General features: G+C 43.5%; 2 protein-coding genes across 2 annotated transcripts in view; one reads left to right on the top strand and one right to left on the bottom strand.

Moving 5' to 3' along the window:
- Positions 1 to 391: 391 nt before the first annotated feature.
- LOC144113992 (putative small nuclear ribonucleoprotein E) lies at positions 392 to 17,526 on the bottom strand. The gene is made up of 5 exons (XM_077647414.1): positions 17,320 to 17,526; positions 17,015 to 17,041; positions 6,506 to 6,568; positions 1,802 to 1,880; positions 392 to 598 (listed from the first exon to the last, which is right to left on the bottom strand). Exons 1-5 carry the CDS (start codon positions 17,374 to 17,376, stop codon positions 540 to 542), a joined length of 285 nt encoding a protein of 94 aa, XP_077503540.1. The 5' UTR covers positions 17,377 to 17,526; the 3' UTR covers positions 392 to 539.
- A 145-nt stretch (positions 17,527 to 17,671) lies between these two features.
- The window catches only part of LOC144113991 (lipid scramblase CLPTM1L), a 70,477-nt gene continuing 65,493 nt past the window's right edge, over positions 17,672 to 22,655 (top strand). Inside the window, exons 1-3 of the mRNA XM_077647413.1 lie at positions 17,672 to 17,845; positions 19,006 to 19,198; positions 21,575 to 21,675. Of these exons, the coding sequence (XP_077503539.1) occupies positions 19,046 to 19,198; positions 21,575 to 21,675 (254 nt within the window). The 5' untranslated portion in view covers positions 17,672 to 17,845; positions 19,006 to 19,045. The remainder of the gene's footprint in view (positions 17,846 to 19,005; positions 19,199 to 21,574; positions 21,676 to 22,655) is intronic.

The raw sequence follows: 22,655 nt of genomic DNA on the forward strand, positions 1-22,655 counted from the left end.
CACGTGTTTTTGTCTGTTCTCAAGCTGATGCCACTCAAGCTATACATCAATTGGCTGACTTCAAACCAATCCTGAAATGACCTGATTCTTTAACCTGAGCACACAAATGAAAGACATTTTGAAATATAAGCACAGCTATATGCAAGTTGCATGCTTCAGCATTTCAGGGCTAAGCACAAGACTGCAAAGCAGCCAGCTTAGACCAAACTATAGTTCAAAAGGATACTGAATGACAACCGTCCAACATGAATACATTCAAAGCACACTCAAATGCAGCATCCATGGAGCAACAAAAAAAGCTACGAGCTTTCAATGAAGCAATGAAGTCTGGTCAACAATGAACAGTCTCATAAGGCTTGTCACTGGGATTAAAACAAGCTCAACAGCCATGTGCTGTACACAGTTCCAATGGATTTAATGAAATCTGATTACATGCGGTGACAACAATTTGATATTCTGAACAGCAGACAGTTGGGACAGAACAAAAAATGCAGAAAAAAAATGTCCAGTACTAAGTACAACAAAAACTTGACAACATTTTACATGCTCTGAGTGCTCATAATAAGTGTGATATTTTCTCCCTTTAGAAGGATCCGCCCTAGAAGATAAGAAAAAAATTTATGCACATCACTGCATGACTTCCAAAAAACAGGTAACATGCAAATTCAGCCATTTTGTATTGTACAGCAATTATCATCAGGCAAACTAACATTAAAAAATGTTGAAAAACAATTATACCCACCACATAGATGCCCAATGCCATTCGAAAATGACTAACATTAGTGTCTAACATCATTAATTAACCACTACACAGGGGTATTTACTATTATTAAGTTTAAATAAGATTTACAACTGAATGACAGAGTAGCACTAAAAGAGGGCAAATGACATTCTATGTACCAAGGTTATTTCCTTTGAATGGCATTAAATTTTATTAAAAAGGGAATAAGCAACTGGCCTAATTTATATATCAAATGACCAATATAACAAACTATTTCAATTAAGTTCAATACATCTGGGATTGATTGCAGTAGTGAAGTCCAACATAGCGCTGGCAAAAATCTGTGCAGTGCAAGCTCCATTGTGCTATAGTCGGATACAACTTAAGTCTGCAGTGAAGCTCTGCCCACATTCAGAGCCGCCGCACAGAACTCCTCCATGACAAAAAGTAGTTGATTCTTAAAACTTCTCTTGTTACCTAAACAAGAAGCTAATCAGATGATAAAAATGATAAGCTTTACAATTTTGATACCTGGCTTGTTTAAGAAAGTCATAAATTAAAAAGCTCATTACGTTTACTGTTGCAATTGCCTAGCGCAGTAATACAGGATGCCGCAGACATGGGCCAGTGTTAAGAACTGCTGTTTTCTTAAATTGTATCCTACTATAGCAGCAAGCCAAGCTAACCTCGGCACAGCGACAACAGACACTAAAGAAATGGCGCACAAATTGATGCAGAGTAGAATAAGAGGCGGGTGTATCTTCGCTACCTGTAAGAGACTCCTTGAAGGTAGAGTAAGCAGCACCAAAAAAGTGCCTACTATAAGTCATATGTAGCCAGTGCATGGTGATAAGGGGTACAACATGAAGATGGGCATGATTGGTGCATATAAGTGCGATCCTTGTGCTCATAATTCAATGAGACCGCTGGTAGCACAAGACAGAAACAAAAACTAAAGGGTCTGAAGCACTCCTTCATTTGCCATAGTTTTGGAAAAGTGTCCCCGCAGTTGTAATCTTCCTTAGGTGTTCCTTCTAATCTTTTTATTACGCCTCGAACCAACATTCCTTGAGTACTTACCAACTTGTTTCCGTTGTTTCGTCTTGGTGTAGATTTCCTCTGCATCATCCAGCACCAGGTTCATGTATTCATCAAAGCCCTGAAAGGAAGTGCATTTAAACTGCCTTATTTAACATAACATAATACTCTGACACAATATGCCACCAGAGAACTCAGCATCTCAAGAACTATAGTGCATCATGCTTTAGTTTGGTTTGGTTTATAAGGGTTTAACGTCCCAAAGCAACTCAGGCTATGAGAGACGCCGTAGTGAAGGGCTCCGGAAATTTCGACCACCTGGGGTTCTTTAACGTGCACTGACATCGCACAGTACACCGGCCTCTAGTATTTCGCCTCCATCGAAATTCGACCGCCACGGCCGGGATCGAAACCGCGACTTTCGGGCTGGCAGCCGAGCGCCATAACCACTCAGCCACCGCGGCGGCTGCATCATGCTTTGCTTGAAACACTATTGTAAGACCCTGCTACTTGAACCGGAGGGAAGGGAACTATAGCAGCACACAACTAGTGGAACCTTCACTTTCTGCAGAGACAGTGGACCTGCAAGCATGCTAAAATAGAAAAAATGAATCAGGCAAATGATAAATAGCATAGCACATGTCCTGTGCAGACATGAGTGGACCAGAACAAGAATCTAAATAGCTCTTTTTGTGTTGTGTGTATGTGTACAAAAACAAATTCTGCAATAAAAAATCATAGGTGTAACAAACAGATGACTCATAGGAAGACACAACATTCCATGCTAATTCTGCCATTTGCTTATGACCAGAATGACGAACCAATAAAACACTTTCGGCCTTTCCAGTCATAGCTGTGCCTTGAATGTTAGTAAAGTGGCTGAAGCATAAATGTCAAAATTCAGGATGTAACAGAAGGAGGGAGAAGCGTGCATAATTTGCGCACCCCCAAATTTTTACCCAGATTTTGGGGGAAAAACAAACAAACAAACTTTTACTCGCATATTTTGCACTCTGCTGCACCAGCCCACCAGCATGCACGCGGGTGCGAGCAAGGCAGGCTTGGGAAGATAGGCGCAGCCGCGTCACCGTGTGCGGTTGCAAAAGGGGCGAAGGGTAAGGGCAAGAATTGTGCGCCATTTACACGGCTCGCTCATGCTGGTGGTCACTTTGCCAGACAAACAGTTGCGCCTGTGCCCAAATCCCAAGGCTACCGTTTGTCGCTAGTCAGCTGGGATGCAGGCAATGCATAGAGAGGGCACCATTTTATCGCCCGTTATCTCATTTGCCTCCCACTGCTGGCTTCACAAATGTATCGTTGCGTTTATTGCTTTGAGCTGTGCACGTGCCGTAATGCCATCCCGCAGGGAACTGCAAAACATGGGGCAGGATGGGAGGGGGTATGCGCCTTATATTTGGAGTCAACTTCTTGCCCAGCGAGGGGTGTGAGACGGGGGTCTACATAAAGGCGGCAATACAGTATACAGGGTGTCCCAGCTAACATTAGCCAGGATTTAAAAATGCGTTGAGGCACTCCAAGATGACATGACCAAATGCATGCTGCTGGCTACTGTATAGAGCAAGTCACACTATTTTTTGTATTGTGCTTAAATTGCATAATTAGTGGAGATTAATTAACCAACTTCGCAAACAACGAAGATAGGCAAAAAAGGTCAATGAGAAAGTTGTAGAACGGTCCGCAAAATGTCCGATTGAACAATTTTTCACTTTCCACATATTACGTATCAGCTTTTTTCCGTTCACTGCAGATGCCCGCGAAATACAAAAAATACCACGTGACGTGCCCGCTTGAGCGCCATGATTGCAGTGCTCTCAAACGTTCCATGTAAGAGCAAAAAGATTCATTTATCCTGGTGTGCTGCCACTTAAAAGGCTACAGGGCAACTATGCAGCAGCTGGTTGTGTGATTTACGTCAGCAGTATGCTTCCCTTGCGGCGCTTGATGATAGCGACCAGCAGACACAGTCCTTATCACTTGCGCTCGCGTACTCTCGCAGCCAACGGCTGTGCCGCAGCCCTGCCACCTTTTAAGCAGCAGCACACCTGGCTAAATGAGCTGTTTGTTGGTTGGGTGGAACGTTTGAGAGCATTACCATCGTGCCACGCAAGCGGACATCTCACGTGGTATTTTTGTATTTCGCGGGCATCAGCACAAAGCAAAAAAAAAGCTGACGTAATATAGACGAAAAGTCAGAAACTGTTTAGTGGGACGTTTCATGGACCGTTCTACAACTTTCTCATTGGACTTTTTCGCCTATCTTCATTGTTTGCGTTGGTTAATTAATCTTGACTAACAAATGATAGTGACAAGCACATGATTCAGTCTGACCTTAACGCTATCTCAACATGGTGCAAAACTTGGAATATGACTTTAAATGCTGAAAAGTGCAAAGTTATGCGCATTTCCTGTGTTAATAGTGAACTGCCCATATATACTCTTAATGATGTTACTTGACCCAGTAACAAGATATAAGTACCTCGGAATTCATATTACGTCTAACCTTAGCTACCATGCACACATTGAGCACATCACTAAAAAAGCTAATCGCATGCTCGGATATCTGAGACGTAACTTTCATGAAGTCCCAACTAACATCAAACTTCTACTCTATACCACACTCGTACGTTCACAACTATAATACGCTTCATCAATATGGAACCCTGGAGTTAAGAGTTTGATCTACCTACTGGAGATGGTAAAACACAAATCAGCGCGGTTTATTCTCTCTGACTTTCGGCGTACATCAAGCATAACCACTATGAAGACTACCGTGGGCCTAACTTCACTTGCATCACGACGCAAAATTGCACGCCTGTGCCTTTTTCACAAAATGTTTCATCATGAGTCTATTCGCTACGAGTTACTTCTTCCCCCTTCATATATTTCACGCCACACAGATCACATAAGGTAGGCATTTCTACAGGCAAAACTAAAACATTCTCGGATTCTTTTATTCCTCGCACGTCATATGACTGGAACCACCTTCCTTCCTCAGTTGCCACAATTCCTGACCCTGAATTGCTTCAGTCTGCTGTTACCGCTTCTATTGAATGATATATTGTGTTGATCACTTATTCTAACTTACCTATGTTTTTGTAATTTATTGTTCTATGCTGTTTGTATTTTCAGTGATATGTATTACACACTCCCCTCTGTAATGCTTTGCCCCGAGGGTAAAATAAATAAATAAATATGCAATTAAGTCCAATATAAAAAAACAGTCCAAGTTGCTTCATACAATAGCCAGAAACCTGCATTTGGTCGCGTTGTGTTCGAGTGCCGCAGCATATTTCTAAACCCTGGCTAAAGTTAGCTGGGACACCCTGTATATTGCGTGTTGTGACCTTTGTAGTTTTTTGGGACATGTTCAGAATATTTTCACGTAATTTGTGCGCCCCTTTTTTGAACCCTTAATTTAGAGAAGTGGGCAAATTACGTGCGTAAATACGGTATTGCATGTTACGCTGTTTGTAGAGTTTCTTTAGGACGTGTTAGCAAAATCTCCGCGTTACTTGTGCACCTCCTTTTTGGTTTGGTTTAATGGGGTTTAACGTCCCCAAGTGACTCGGGCTATGAGGGACACCGGAGTAGAGGGCTCAGGAAAATTCGACTGACTGGGGTTCTTTAATGTGCACTGACATTGCACAGTACACTGACCTCTAACTTTTCGGCTCCATCGAAATGCGACTGCCACGGCCGGAATCGAACCCACATCTTTCGGGCCAGTAGCCAGGTACCATAACCCCGAGCCACCTTGACGGCTACCCCCATTTTGAGGCATTAATTTAAAGAAAAAAGTGCACATATTACAAGAGTGAATAAGGCAACTACAAACATAAAAAGCCATCGATAATTTTCAAATAAACAAGGTCGTGTTTGTACAATCGGTAGGTTCAGCTGAAACTCGGGGTGCTCCCGGGCAATTTGGGTGAATTGGCAGGTATGCTAAGGCGAGTGGCTTTGCCAAGAGAGCATGAAGACACTTTGATTTGAATTTTGATCCTTTTCAGGCTATACATGGCTAATATTTTGCAGACACAATCATAAGAGCCCAATCCATCCACTGCGTTTTTTTATAACACAATTCGTTTATAACCTCAATACCACAATAAGGCAAAACCAGTGCATCTGCACAAGGATGAGAAAAGATAAGAGAAGACTGTGCTGACTTACAAATGAAGAACCTCATGACAGCACCACTAAGTAAAAACCTGGATAATAACACGGGTAAAACAAGGCAAAACAAGTTGCTTATTCAGAGATTCTAGGAGGATTCGAGATTATCACATTCTTTTTTTGAGATAGTGGTGGAAGGAGTGCTAACACTAAAAAATTGTTCTAAAAAAACATTAACTCGAGTCATCCTAGAATCTGTGAATAAACAACGTTTTGTCTTCAGCTGCAAATCAGCACTGTGTCTTGTCTCATCTTAGCTCGTCCTTGAGCAGGTGCAGTTTTAGCCTTATTATGTCATACCAACTTGCCCATCAGTCTGCAACTTTTAAACCCCAGATGTATTAAATTACTGCGAAAGAATTTTTGAGCAACAATCAGAAAAGGTTGCATGCCTAATATACCACACCTAAGTCAATGGGAAATGGCATAACAGAATGCAGTTTATGCATCAGAATCCAGTTGCATAAAGTGCCTCCTTTCAACATAAATTATTTTTTGCAACATGTCTGCCAAATGACTCCCTGATGTTTGCAAATGTGTCACACTCACGATAATGTGGCCTTCAATCCTCAAGGCAACGTTCTCATACAGCCAAACTTGGATCCGTGCTCTCTGTAAGCAAAACAGCAAAACTGTTAGAATGACATGGAAAAAAAGGTTAACTTTTCATCCTTCTTTGCCACAAAAACGTGATAACACCTGTACCATGCCCCGCTGAGAGTATCCACTGCAAGGCCTACATGAATTCCATGACCATATGGGGTACAATCTCGAAAGCACCTACCAGACAGCAGGTGGATGCGGGAGTTTTTTTTTAAAGACTACAGACATCTCATCTTAGTTGCATGTTTTCTTCTATATAACGATGCATAAGGCATTATAAAAGATGCATCACCATGTGGTATTCACTTACGACTGCTAAATGATATAGAATTCAATTTCTTCTTTCATGCTGTTTCGGTTTCATTGAGCGAACAATGGTTGTGACACATAAGAAGTGTTTAGGTCATGTGAGGCACAGAAAAAATCGCAATACAACTGCTGATATATTGTTTGTTGCCATTTCAACTCTTTAAACAGGCTACTTAAGAGTCGTGAATTAAAAACATGTATCAGCAATTATAGCTTTTTTTTTCATGCCTCACATGAACTAAACACTCCCAAAACTTCCCAGCCATCACTTGGTTGATGAAGCTGCAGCAGCCTCAAGAAGAAATTCCATTATAAATTATTCAGTTGTCGTAGGGGAATACCACAGGGTGATCCATGTATACTAATGTCCAGCACATCATTTGAAAGAAGAAAAAAAATATGGTGTGTATACTCCTTTAAAGGGACACTGAGGAGAACCCTATCAAATTTTTTTTGTTAGCAAAATCTGATATTTCGGCATTTCATGACTTTGTTGCCGCGTGTCCGGTAGCGAAAGATGCATTTATTACAAAAAAAATTGGATTCGAAGTTGAAAAAGTTCTTCCCGCCGCTCCGATTCAAACTCGAGAAATCTTATGACGTCACAGGATGGAGTGACGTGAAACGTGACGTAAACGGAGACTCCGTGATTTCTGGCGGCTAGCGGTGCCGTCTAGCAGCTGCCGGAATGAAAGCTACCGCCGCCGCACGTTGAAGTAATCTATCGGGGGTCGCTCCCGTTCCCGAACCCGACGACGTACTTCTCGCAAAATCTCCGGCCTGCATTTCAGCGACCTCAGCCCCACAGAGCGTGCGATGCTTTTGAGGGAGGACGGTTAGGTTAGGCGCCGGCGGGTCGTTTTCCCCCTTCCTCAGTAAGCAGCCGTTGCAAACTAAATATCATAACCCCAGTGCGGGGAGTCGCGAGGCGCCAGGCACGGGGCAGCAGGCGGCGTCGAGGTCTCCCACGGTTGCAAGGGTTGTTATTTATTTATTTTATTGCCACAAAAAACGGATAGGTGCTCAAGGGCGGTCGCGTTTAAATTAGGCGCCTTGAAACTAAAGCCGACGCACGACGCTTCAACGGCTTCCGCTAGATCCAACGGGTCCACTGGATCGGGCTCTTTCGCCCACTTGCATGTACCTTCAGATGTGTACCGTGAATGGATCAAATTAGCCGAGAGCTCGAAAAGAACAACTCTGCCCAACTGCCGAAGTTATTGAATTGTCACAACGCGCACCTCGCCGCGGAGCCGGATCAGTCTGGCCGGGCCGGCGGCGGTTGGCGCACTCGGCGCGAAATAGAGACATGCTCCAATCTCCCCGCCAGTGCGGTCAGAGTGCGCCGAAGCCGCCAAACGCGTCAGCGGTCAAGCGCAGTTGGAGTATAGAGGGTCCCGCTTTGGCTTACGTGACGTCACCGTGCAGCGCGCGCGCGCGTTACGCCAGAGCATAAACGCGCCTTAACAGAGGCTGCGCTTAACCGCTAACCAACGTATTCGGTGGCGGCACCTATGGGAGCCACTGAAGCCCCCCGCCCACTCACTGAATAAAAGAAAATTCTGTGCCGAGGTTCGGATTCGAACCAGGGCCTCCGGCGTTTGAGGCGGAGACGCTACCACACCGCCACGACGGCTCAAGTAGCAATCATCAATAAAGGCGCATCTAGTGAATGCACACTTCCGATGCAGAAATCTCCGCGCTTTCGCTACGTATATCCTGGCCTAACAGAGCTAGGCCATCAGCAATTTTTCTGAACTGCCTTGTACCTTTTCTCCCGTCCCTAATAAACGATTTCCGTTAAGTAGTTCGAAGTTGACTGGCACAGCCGGGAATGCTTCGCCGGGCGAGCGTGCGAAGACACAAGTGCTGCCTTGTACGATTACCGACCATCGTGCCATCATAGTTTTTCATCGACCGTGGCGATCATCTGACAAGCCTTAACAGGCTCCTTCAAAGGTTAACTAGCACTTGAAGCGGCACTTGGAGTTCCTCTGCGGTTCGGCGCTTGTAAATCGAGGCGCGTCAAAAACAAAACCACGGGGCACGCAAAGCTCATAGACGCGAAGCGCCTTAACAAATCGAATCTCTCCTGGCCGCCTGTGGCGCCGCCAAGCATTGGTTTTCTTTGCTTCCAACATTCAGGTTGCCTTTCGTCTGCCTTCTTTGTGATAAAAGTGCACTATCTGTTTTAAAACAAAACTTACTTTAATATTGAACCGCGCAATCTTCCTTTGTCAGCCTCAGAGATTCGCACCCGATGTAAGAAGGAAAATTCCTCCAAGGTGGCGTCTCTTGTCCTACGACGTCACCACGCTTGTACTTGCGAGTTTGGCCTGTGGCGGCGATACCTGTATTTTGGTTCTTACTATTTTCTACCTTACAAGAGCTTTGTTTTCAGTAAGAGCGGCGTTTTTGTGATCAGGAGCTGGTATTGTATCGATACAAGCCAATTTCAATTTCTCCTCAGTGTCCCTTTAAGATGTTACATATGTTGGCAACAATGGCAGGCAGGCTCCACATACAGCTCCCTCTGCAAAACTGCATACACATCAAGTGAGCGCCCGTGTGCCATTACATACCGTAAATACAAGGAAACTACTAGTAGCTTGGCAAGATAATATAGGAGAAATGAACTAAAATGTTTACTACCTCTGCTTGACCTGCCTTATTCCACTAAAAGCAGGGAACAGCACCAGAATTCCACAACAGGGGTATATGTTTTACACTACTTAAAGGGAAGCTGAAGCACTTTTCGAAAAAAATGAGTTCTCTACGTCATTTTATAGCTTTTAGTTCGCTGAAAACAATATCTCATTCAAAAAGAGCGGAAATAAACACAAAAAGTTGTTTTTTAGAGGAAAACGCGCCACACCGCCTCAGGGCGCCAAGCGAACGCCGCTCTTGACCGCGATTGGCCGGGACCATCATGGCGTCATCCACGGGGATCTCCGGCCGGCACCGACGGCGTTGCTGTGTAGCGCGTTGCTTCAGCTGGCTTTTAAGGAGTACATTTTGGAAATTATGGATAATTCAAGCAGTGTTGAACAGTTTGGACTTTCGCCATACATGTTCGAGCCATTAGCAGCTTCAGAAAACGGCGGAACCAACGACGCCGCGTAGTGCGCCCGCAGCGAAAGTCAAGTCGCGACATTTTCACGCGTTGGAAATCTCGACTGGATGGATGGGTGGATGACAGCTTTTATTTCCACCGGAAATGAAGACCCCTTACTACTCACCGCCCCCGGCACGCAGGCCTGGAGGGCGGGGGCCCGAGCCTTCGTGACTAAAGGTTAACAAAGATTTTCTCTCTTCGCGGCATCAGCCGCCAGGCGGATTGGCTTGTTCCTGCAGAGCGGGTTCTTCGCTGCGCAGCAGGGCTTCCCAGCTTTCTCTGCTGTCAATATCTTCGTCGACTCCAGGGTAGTCGGCGCATTCCCATATTCTCTGCTTCCGGGTAACTGTGGAACTGCCGAACTGTCCGAACCTGAACGAGCGCGCGCAAACCTATTCCGAAATCGTTGAGAACTATACAGACTAAACAGAAAACTGGTGCCACCGCCTGATAAGAAGCTAACACTAGAGAAGCGACCGCATGGCGGCGCCTGCAAGCCGGAAATTTCGTTAACCCAGTATGGGCCTTTCACGTCCTACCATGTTAACACGAAAACCAAATCTAGACTGATACGTATGTTTTGCGTAGTTGCATGTGCGTGCATATCTTTTGCGTAGGTGCAAATGGCAATAAAAAAAAGTAATTGCGTCGAAACGTTTTTGTGTACCGCTGCTGCTTAAAACCTGGCCACCAACTTCTTGTAACGCCTCTTAACATGATCTAATTCAGATCACCGGCAAGCTTGCACGAGTCACGCGAGGTAAAGCATTTGTTCATTTATTTATAGTTACTTGCCTAATTACTCCCGAACGCCTTTTAGAACTACAAAAGAATGCCAAACTGGATGAGTTGGAGTGGGTTCACTGCTGTACTGCAGCGCGAAGAGACGAGGCGACCGGGAGGAAGCTCCCGTGAGCGCTTTCCTTCTGTCGCATGTTCGGGCTGCTACTGTTCAACCATGCCTCTTCTGTACTTGCCCCCGTACGTTGTTTCTTTTTTGCATGCTGAACACGCTTTTGAACAACAATTATGGCTGCGTTTCGGAGCTCGCAGTGCTGCTCATTAAAACTAGTGTGCTGCGAGATATTGTTGCTGCTGTGGCGTGTTGAGATAACCGGCCGAATTGCTTGTGGCAGATATATGCGTACTGCGGCTCGACAACTTTGCCGTTCTGACTCAAGGACAAATTTGCATGAATTCTGGCGCCATTGTTGATCGTCAGCCATGACCAAGCGCTCATGAATGCAAATGTTTGCTTTGCTCAAGTATACTAGGCTTATATAATCGGTTTTTTGTTCAGTTAGGTGCAGCTGCATGTACTCCGCGCTGATGAAAGATTAAGAGAATTGCTTGTGCTGCCACGAGGTGCAAGCAATAAGGAAAAAGCCAAAAGGCACACAGTGCGTAACGAGCTTAAAAGAGTTTAAGACTGTGTGCCTCAAAGACAGTGCTGGAAGTGGCCTTAGCTCAGCATGGGTGTCAACCAGCTGGAAAAGGCAAAGCGTTTAAAAACAGGTAAGAAAGTAATATAACGAAAAGAGAAATATTGATGCACATATTTTGTGCAGGCAGCTTCGACATGCTGCGTACCTCCAGATTGTCTGGTTAACGTGGGAGAGGCTTGGGGAGAAAAACCAACGGATTCTACCACACTGTGTGCTGAGCGCTGTTCGAAAGAAGTACCATGCCAAAACTGGTTAATATACAGGCTTGAAGCATAACACGGAACGCCTGAACGAGAGAAAGTAAACGGTACTGGCAGAAGATTACATTGATGTGTGGCTCCGTAAAGCGCGGGCCGCAGCGAAGTAAGCGCAGCCGGACGGCCGGCCGACTCTCCGTGAATGGCGTCACTTCCGCCAGTTCTCCCTCTCTGCCGTCCCCCCCCCACCCGGCGCTTCCGGAAGCGATGAGGGCGTGCTGGCGGAGGGTTTTTAAGAAGCGATTGCAGCTCTGGTAGCGGATAGAATCGGGAAAAAATTTACACACATGATTTTCAAGGTCCTTTCTTCCCAACCACAGCGTTTTATGTGATTTCAAAACTGTTTCAGCTTCCCTTTAAAGAGACAGTGAGGACAAACTGGAATTGGCCTAAATCAATTGTTTACTTTGTTTCTAATAACAAAGAGGTTCCTTAAACCAGAATTTTCATAATCCAGAAAAGACCAGAAAACCAATACAGGTATTGCTATCAAATGTCTTTTTTGAAAGGAACCAATGATGTCAATGCCATTTTGGTTTACAGATCTCCAAGGCCAGACCACACCACTGACTTTCGGTCAATGATTAGTCACTTTCAACATGATTTTTAATTGAATTCAAGGGAAGAAAATGTTCAATTTCCAACTGCAATTTTTGCACCAATAAATTTGTCTTTTCCTCCCGAACCTACAACCATGGATTCACAAAAGGTCAAACCACCGATTTTTACCAACAAGAAGGATGGAGTTGTCTAGTGTCCCGTTAACCCTTTCTAAGGCGCAAGCTGTGTGCATGTCTAACATGCATAGAAATGGTAAAATCTCACTCAGAATGTCTCTAGGAATTGCATGACATCACTTTCAAGCCGTTTCCACCACTAATTTTGTAAAAGGGACACACAGTTATACCAATGACTTCGTAACAAGACCTCAAACGTGCTACGTATCTGTATCTCAGTCTTTTGAACTTATGAGAACAAAATTGAGGATTGCTTCAAACGGTATTATGAGGCATTTGACAAAAAGAAAAGACTCACAAGTTGACAAATTTTTCAAAAATTTTTTTCCCCACCAAGATGGGTCTCGTTAAACTGTACACCCGCCCTAGTAAAAACACAGAACATAAGGAGGCCTAGTACCAAAATATAAGAACGCAGTATGGTAGTACTCGGCAAGCAAAAATATGGCATGTAGATGCACCGTTTTCAGTTTGGCAGCCCTTGAGGCAAGTTGGACAAAAATGTCCTGCTGCCCTAGAAAGGGTTAATTGTAAACATGAGCACACTGCACGGGCTCCCAAGTTAGAAAGCCCTTGGTACACATGTACGATGGGTGAAGTTTTCAGCACTTATTGAGAAATGGTAAAAACGATCAGCTGATCCAAGCTCTTGAATTGTTAACTGTTGCAATTTTTACCTTCTGGTTGTCTAATTTATAAATATCATGGTAGCTCTCCGCATTTCACACTCTACTATAAAGCCTTCATATGGAATGCAGTTGTGCATCAGGGACAACAAGTAGTTCGAATCTTGATGAAATAGAGCGATATGTCATGTTTATGGCTATGATGAACTACGTATGTTCTCATGCAGCGGCTGAGCAATTTCGGCTGCTACAAAGGATGCATGAACACAAAGCAGGCGTGCCTCCGCTCTTGGAACAGCGGTACCCACGAACTACGCACACCTAGATTGCGCTGGCTGCACAGAGAGACATGCACTGTCATGTGCCCCAAGGTCAATTCACATGGGTCGCGAAGGTGGGGCTTGAATGCGGTCTAGAACAAGGTGCCAGCGACGTGATCTGGAGGAAGTGGGCACCAAAATGAGATGAGTGGACAAACACGAATACGAAAAAAAAAATAACTGGTTACACATCTGTGGTTCATAACCATTGAAAATACCATTCTAGTTACTGGTTTAAAAAATTTAGCTACGTACATTTTTGTCGGGAAGTACAATGCTTTTTTAATAAAGAAAAATTTATGTTCGCATCCTCTCACAGCAGCAGGCAGCGGCTCATATGCCGTCCACCATTACTTTTTTCTGCTTGCTTGCTGCTAGCTGCCAGCCTCGACCGGCATGTGCAGGTCTGGTCACCGCGTGACTTCGTGGCGTGCAGCTGCTCGCCTTTTATCAGCGTTAATTTAAAGTGTTTGGTCATTCTGTCTTCGGGGCCACATTCTCGTCGGCTACGTGTTCACACTTGTTTTTTTGCCATACCAGCCATAGTTCCAGTCTTACAGTTTGATGCTGCTGCCTTCAGAAAGACTTGATATGGTTCGAGATGAAGAGTGCACAGCACACAAATAACTGGTGCTTCCTACGAAAGCGTCAAAGTGAGAACTGCTTCATTCGTATCACAGTAAGATGGTAGGGTGTTACATTCGCTTTGGTACTGTGGTATGCCATTGTCACTGAGTGCCTATGACAGCCAGAAAGGTCTATAACGCCTGTGTAGGAGGTGTCAGATGGAACTTTGTTGATAGCTTGGCAGTTTGTAGGAAAGAGCATGTTTCATTCTGAATTCTATTATTTTTTTCACGATTACTGCATGAGGACTGCATGATTACACACTGTGTTCACTGTACTGAGTGAAATAATAAAAGAAAATTATTTGTGTTCACAGTGACAACACCACGATCAATGTACTGCCTCGATTGGGAGAAACGCGAACAACCCGACGCCAACACGCTCCGCTGTTTCAATTTCTTTTCACTGCGCTTTTACTTCGGTGACAGCAAAAAGGCCCTAGACTCGTCCATGATACATTCTAGGATGACTCTAACGTCTTTTTCGTACCACCCAGGTAAAAGCGCAATGAAAAAAAATTCCAACAGCGGGTCATGTTGGTGCCGGGTTGTTCGAATTTCTTTCCATCGAGGTAGTACACTTGGCAGTGCTCCAATGCCCAAAATATGATCCAGATGTCTTGCGTGCACAATTTGGTGATTTAAAGTATACATATGCTTTATATCTCTCTAAATGTGGGGAATCGCTTTGGATCTCTATAAATTTTATGTTTACACTCATTACTGGTGACAGAGCGCTGGAAACTGCGACTGAAGAAGTTTTTGTTCACAGCGAGTTTTGTAGATGTTGTGTTGTCATGATACTGCACATTATTTTGCCTTATTATCACAGATCAGAGAAGAGAGTGTTGTATGTCAAGTGCCATGTTCTGCTCCCTTTGCTGAATCTCAGTGCTCAGATGCTATTTCTATTTGTGCATTAGGCAGAGCTGTCTTGAATGAGATAAGGTGTTTCACTGAAATGTTCCGAGGTAATCTCTTGGAACAAGTGTTTGCTTGAACATTTCCTATGACAACAAGCTCACTATTCGCATTTGCTCATTCTCCTGTACCTTCTTTTGCTCCCCACTTGTATGGGTGCTTGATTATATGTTCCATTTGGTCTGTGTAGCTTTGGTCCAATTAATGAAAGTGTCTGTCCACAATTGTTCTAAAAAGCAAGCCTAACTGCACCAGGAAAGCGCAGCACTATTTACAGCATTCATGCGATTTATCCACAGCAGGCAACTCGCTTATCACACTATGCAAGTGTAGATTTTAAAACTTGTCTCATGGGCTAGATCAGCAACCTATTGTAGCGTCACCACTCATGAGTCTGAGTTGTGCGTTGTGGCTTTCAAATAATAAATATTGACGTTTAAAAAAAATGTGCACTGTTACTTCTATTTGTTGAGCAAAACTAAACAAAATTCTGTCTAAGCCCATTGCTCTCATATGCTGGAAAACAGCGAGCCTTATTTCTTAGAACCGTACCTCTTAGGCATTAAGACAAATAGCCGGGCCTGTTCGTAGGTTAACACCTTGAAAATCAGTGCAACGCGAGGGAAGGAAAAAGACGAGAACTGACTCCAAAAATGGTGTTGGTAGTCAGCACTCATCATCAGCACTCATCGCCGATAGGTTTTATGCGCAGGCACCGAATGAAAGCACATCTTCGCTGGTGCATGCACATCGCGTATGTCGCCGTGGCTAGCATCAGGTACAATAAGTTTTAAAATTCTGAAGTTTATAGAATGTCATACCAACTAGTCCTCCACCACACTAAGCCAGCTCCCACTAAGTTCACTCTTTACACTACTGCGATACGGGGTCGTTGGTCGTGCTGACGTCGTCGTCGGTCTAGCCTGACTGACCAGTGCGTCAGTGATAGCATTTGCATACCGACCAGCCAACCGACCGCCGATCGCCCTCCCATCAGCCTGGTGTAACCGAACCCTATACATATACCGAAGAATAACTGCGTTACTATTATTAACGCTTTTGCGGCACCAGTCACTCATATATGGGGGACGACTGCTACTTCGATCGCCTGTGGAAGTACAGGGGACAAGAGACCTCGCTGCACACAATGCAGCAACAAGAGCAGACGACGGTGCTCCGTGTATGCCCTGGTGACGTCACGAGAGCATTCAATATATGGCGGTCGCTGCCGGTGGGAGGAGTTTCCCGTTCTCAATTTCGATCACATCCAGGGCAGCCAAATTGCGGAAATTGAATCATAAGCTCTTGTATTAGTTACTGAAGCACAAAACTGCAATACGAAGAACGACCATGTCATGGCCTCTTTAATGTTCAGTTGTCTCTCCACTTCAAATGTGGCGCCAGCTCTATAATTACAAGGCACCATGTTTTAAATGTATGGGCTTCTACGGAATTGCATTAAGACGTTTTGGTGGGCTAGTTGGTTCTATAGCATCATGAAGCAAACAGTGCGATCTGAGATAGACACCGTAGCTACACAAAGAAACAGACGACCACATTGGAAGGTGTCTCGGATCACTCTGTTCACTTCCTGGTACTTCTATGGAAGTCGTGCTACCACACTGCATCTACCTTATGTTCCCTTTCATAAAGCTTTTCACAGTACATCTCATACTGGGAATAGTGAACATCTAAGGCAGCTGCACATGGCACACTTGCCTTAGTTCCTGCGTTTTGAGAAACCATACTGCCACTGCGCATGAAATCCCATGTGACACTGCTAGCAGCTTTCTCAAGCGGCCTGTAACAGGTAACCGTTAACTTCTGTAAAATTGTGTGCCCTGCAGAGCAATTCGCATTATCTGTCACTTCCATGTTGACACCGTCAAACCAAAAAATCCCGCTAAATCTGAGTGCAGCATATGACCGTAGAAAATATGAACTTTCATCGGGCTAATTTCTGGAAACAAGCCACCACAGACACTAAAACTATAACTCAGGGCAATGAATGCCCGCTGTCGGCCACAGCATGTGCCGTCGTACTGGTGTTATACACATTAAATGCGATCTCAAGTAAACGGTCTCAACCCGATACTCACGTTTTGCAGATATCTGAAGATCAGGTTCTGAAACAAAACTGTCAAGGAAAAAAGAACCACTCGCTGCGCGAGATACGCGCACACTCGGAAACATGCAGTTTAAACAGAGAGGCTTTGTTCAAAACGCGTTAAACAAAATGAGCTAACAGGTTCAAACATGTGAGTGGGTTTGCGCTCAGTAAATAATGGTTGTTGCGTTGCGCATCATGAAGATTTCGCCGGGTTTCCGCTCAAGAAACAATGAGAGTGGGCAAAGACGGTAAACTCTAAAACATGCGCTTTGTCTTCAAACAGGAAAAGGATACAATAGGCTGCACCATAACCTTCTGGACTTTCTGTCCTGGGCCTCCTTTGAACGCCATTTTGGCTAATATTTAAGCAAAGATGCCTGCAAAAGAAAGTTCGAAAATCTTCACGCAAGCGCCACGAGCCACACAAAAGCCCAAAAACGCCAACTTAGCGATTAGGTGTGCTCTCGATGTCTGTAGCACTCATAGCCATTGATGACACGAGTTCTCTGGAAACATGTTTGAATTTTTGACACTGTGTGCTAAATAAAAGTTGTCAAAAGCAAGTATTTTGTTGATATTAAATAATATTTTGCTACATCTTAGGGCACAAAAATAAATTTAATTTCTTTGTCCAGTTTGTTCGAGCAGCGGCCGAATCGGAAAAATGGCGTCGCCGGCAATACATAATATTCTTCCGCCGTAGCTAGGTTGGCTGCAGTTCCGAACGTGTACTACAAAGCCGCGAACCACTAATAGCACTCCATAGGTGTTCTGTTCAGTGCTTTAATTAAATGGAATAGCAACCAGAGACGACTTACTGGTATGTGGTGTACCTTCTGCAGCACATTCGATTGAGCATGATATCCAAAACAGCTTCTCAAGCGCATCGCAAGGGTCTTTGGCTGCAAAACGTAACTGAAAGCAGCAATGTGCTGCGTGTATACCTAGCGGCAGCGCCGAATTGCCTTCTATTTTTCTTTCCAAAGCGTAGCTTGCGTGGTAAAAATAACGCTTTTATACTACGGCTAAGTTTGTGTAGCCGTCGCCCTTGAGTGTTCTCCCTTACAGCGCACGGACGCGGCCTATTTTGAAATGTTATACCGGCCTGTTGGTGTAATGACGTGGTGATTAGTAGCAGTTACGCAGTCCCGTAAGGTGCCTTTCAGTTTTTATCGCATTTTCTATTGCCTTCATATCAGACACATTTGCTTTTATTCCCTGGTTCGTTGCCATTCGCAACTAGTTCGCTGCCGTTCTCAACCACAAAATTGCAAGGTAAATCAGTTTTCCGAAATTGTTAAAATAAAAATAAAAACTAATTTGCCAAACCATGGAAAAATCAAATAACCGCCGGCCGTTAAGTATTGACTGATTTAGCAAATCTGCAAAAATAGTTATGATGTGCTAGCCGGAATGTGCAGTACATACGTGCACATGCCATATTTTCACTATGCTTGGAATGATACTGAGCGTCGCAGTACACACTGCACTGCACCATCAAACATGCTATCTTTTTGGGTGGAGTAGTTAAAAATGAAACATTGTGTGACTTGCCATGTACAGCTTCGTTGGATTTCATTTTGTCTTAGGATAGATTTCAGTGTTGGTCCATTCAGCTGAATCAGTTCACCACTGTGGTTTTTGAACAGCACTGCCGAAAATTTTTTTCCGAAAGCACAGCCCTTGTGCTGTACGATGTCAGTGCACGTGAAAGAACCCCAGGTGGTCGAAATTTCCGGCGCCCTTCACTACGACGTCTCTCAGAGCCTGAGTCGCTTTGGGACGTTAAACCCCCATAAACCGAAAATTTTTTAACATAAGGCGACATAGAGATTGCTGGGGTAGTACCATTGAGAATGCTAAGTGCAAACATTATATAGGAGTAACCAGTTTTTGAAAGCATTCCATGTGTTTTCTTCATATTTTGATGTGACACAAGTTCTGATTTACACATTCAGACTGATTTTCTTTTCTTTTCAGCTGTTTCACTTCAAAGATCGTGAAGCAAGCATCTGCAAGCATGAAGTTTTCATGGACTGTTGGCTTGAGTGGCGTATTTCTAGCCTACATCCTGCACTCTATGTGGACACTCTACACATTGTACTATCCAAAGCGCTGTGATAAAAATGAGTTGTGCATCAGGCCTACATGGAGCACCGAATCACGATTTCAAGTGAGGCTCACTACGACTACCGTCCTTATGGGTGAACTTAGCATTCTTTGGAAACACCCTACTCACCCCTGGTGTGCAGCTCTGTGTGCTCTGCAAAAAAGACAGTACTTACCCACAAAAGACACCACTTTGTGTTAACATAGCAGTATTATGTATTTTAAGTGCTTTTGGCTCTGTTCCTTTTTTTAAATCCTTCTTCTGCTTTATTTTTTGAGGAAAATAGCAGAGCAATAGATAAACTTTAGTTACAGAAGTATTTTTTGCTGCACATATATATGTTTTCCTGCGGAGTTTTTGATAGGTGGGGTATTGGGGTAAAAAGGGAAATTCATAGCTGTTGTCTTTGCTAACTTGAAATGCTAGACGTGAAATAGCACCTGAAGGCCTTATAAGTGACAACGCATACTTGTAAAGGTATACAAATTGTGCTTAATGTGTCAAAACAGATGAGCAGTTTCAGAATGATTTGTGTGTTAAATATAAAAAAATAATTGCATTGAATAATTTGGTGCTTTTTTCTAGTTGAAAGTTCAGCTTGAAATTTTTCAGGTTCTGTTTGCCTTGATTAGCTATTTCTGATGGAGACTGCTAACGCAGCGAACCCTTAGCTGCATTCCAGCAAGATTGCTTTTAAGATTTCTGTTTCGTGGGTTTATCTTCCTTATTTTGGAGCAAACCTTTTTGTGCAAATTGGTCTAACTTGCTTAGATTGTACGAATGACAGCCACAGACAGGAGGGTAAGGTGTAATTGAAGTGTTTTTTTTTGGTTGGGTATTAAATATTGCTTCGTATTGTGAATGTTTGCTTTTGATGTTGGGGAACTTAGTTTTGATGCATGGACGTTTTCACATACAAAAAACGACAGAAACGGGGAGGGAAGGTTACTTTATTACATTCCTGTGATCTTTGCGATGTCAGTGCACCTTAAATAACCCCAGGTGGTTAAAATTTCCGCAGCCCTTCACTACGGCGTCCTTCATAGCCTGAAACTCTTTGGGACATTAAAGCCTAATAACCAAACCGTCATTGAAAGCATCTTGTGACAATGATGATTAATTTATGCTCTGCCCACGAATACATCACCTGGGTCGGCATAATATAACAGTTACATTCCAGATCGATTTCATTTTTTAATTTCCCGCCTTTCGCCATAGGTTGAAGAGATGCCACTCCCTAGGCTTCAGCGAATAACGCAGAAGGAATGCGGGGCGCTGCATCAATTCAGCCAGTGGTGAAGGACAGGAATTCAAAAATGGCATGGAATTAGTTACAGAATCGTTATATTATGCAGGCGTTGGCTCGGTTGTTTACTTTTTTTTTGGCTGTTTGTTTTTCCACCATGGCATTATTATGCAACAGAGAGGAGGGGAGTGACACGCTGCCGTCTCCAGTCCTTGTGTCCTGCTGTGCCGCCCCATACCTTCTTCACCTGCTTCATTTACAAACATTGCTGCAGTTTTTGGCAAACCAATGACAACCCCCTCACATCTAATGCCACGGGAGCCATACAACGCCTTAAAGGACTATAGACACGAAATTTTTGCTTGCGTGTTTTCTACTTTCAGATGATGTGTTAGACATTCGTATACATGAAGCGCCTTGTAGTGTTCGTGTACGACCGCTAATTAATTTATAATTGAACTTCTTGACGCTGTTTCAGTTTCGGTTTCGTCGACCGAACGACGACAAGTTGATGTTTTGGTGACATGATCCACTAGAAAAGCTAATTTAATTGCTGACAGGTCATTTTTTGTCATTCCAGGTCTTGAAAGAGGCTGGATTAAATGTCTTAGTAAATTAAAACTACATATCAGCAATTGCAGTTTTTCTAGTGGATCACATGACCAAAACATCAACTTGACGTCACAGTCGTCGTTCAGTCAATGAAACCGAAACTGAAACAGCATGAGAGAAGAAATTCAATTATGAATTTTTTAGAGGTTGTAGGCAAATACCACCTGGTAATCCATGTATTCTGATGTCTGTTGCATTGTTTGACAGAAGAAAACACGCTATAAAATTAGGTGTCCATAGTCCTTTAAGGCAGGAGTCTAACAAGAAACTGGCAGCAGGCATCACCGCATACCATGGAATTGTGAATATTTGAAAAAAAAAAGAATTTGTAAATTATTGGCTCGCTTTTGAGTACTTGTATGTACAGCATGAATGCTCAGTGGCCTTTACTTTACATAATGCAGGAATTTTATAGCTACCTTAAAAACTGTTTGATGGACCCTCTAACCTAAAATGGTCGAAGAAGTAGCCATGTTGGTAATTTTTTTTGTTGTTTTCAGAGTTCCTTATGTTATGTTAGATACTTGAGTTATGAAAAAAGCATGTACATTAATGTCTCATTGTGTTTTTTTTTTCTGCAGTTCTTCTTCTGCATAACTACATCAAAGCGTGTCAGGAGAGCAAGTGATTTAGCTGTGCTATGGTCTGAAGACGAGTTCGACATTTCTGAACATCAAGAGAAGTAAGTTAATACCTATGCAGCCATACAGTTTGTGAAGTTTTGTGAAATTGTATATTGGAACTAATCTAATTCTTCTCTGTAACTGAAAATGGACTGCTGTACGGTACCTAGAGGTCACCTACATTTTGTGTGCATATGCTGTATCTACATGCCGTGAAGTTGGTGCGCCTGCATTTAAGTGTAATTTATAGTCACAAGTAGCCACCAGTTATAAGGGCTTCAGCTGCCGTGTCAACTTCATTACAGGCAGTGTTTGAGTACAGGTAAAGGGGCTAAAAACAGTGACTTAGTCCCTGGATAATACAGTAGATTTAGAAGAGACGCGGGTCTTGAAATGGTAAAAAAAATGTAAAAATTTCTATTTCGCAAAAATGCCATATTCGGGTTCAGTACACTCTAAAGTACCCGCCTAAAAAGTTTCTAGGTCTAATTTAACCTCCAGCAACTAAAAAATCAATATATTTCACGCCTACGTTGTGTGGCATAAATGCGGCAGAACTTCGCGACCACGTCTCCCGATGGCTGCCATCTTGGTTTTGTTCGAAAGCTGACGCTCTTCCCTACATCCTGCTATCACTCACTATTTTAAGATCCTTTTGGGATGTCCGCATTCTGCTGTTTTCTGAAGCCTTTACAACAACGTTCTAATGGCTGGCGCGCGCACTTTGAGTGCAATTTTCTCTGCTTCATGTTTTTGCCGACACGACTAGTCTTACGGAATTTTTCATTGTTTGTTTTTATGGTGCAATTTCAATTAATCTTATACCATTTAATTCAGAAAAAACTAAACTATGGAGCTATGCTATTTTTTTAATGGCTCAGTCTAACATAAAATTTTGTAAACTATAATGTCGCCCGTTTAGGTATATTTATCAAGTGTGGTGTTTGGATATAATTGAACATTTTTATGTGATGATGCACCTCAACAACAAAAATTCCAGGGGTGCTCTGAAGACTGCTTAGGTACAGTAATGCGAAAG

Source organism: Amblyomma americanum, chromosome 1 (assembly GCF_052857255.1).
Source record: "Amblyomma americanum isolate KBUSLIRL-KWMA chromosome 1, ASM5285725v1, whole genome shotgun sequence".
NCBI classification, from domain to species: domain Eukaryota; kingdom Metazoa; phylum Arthropoda; class Arachnida; order Ixodida; family Ixodidae; genus Amblyomma; species Amblyomma americanum.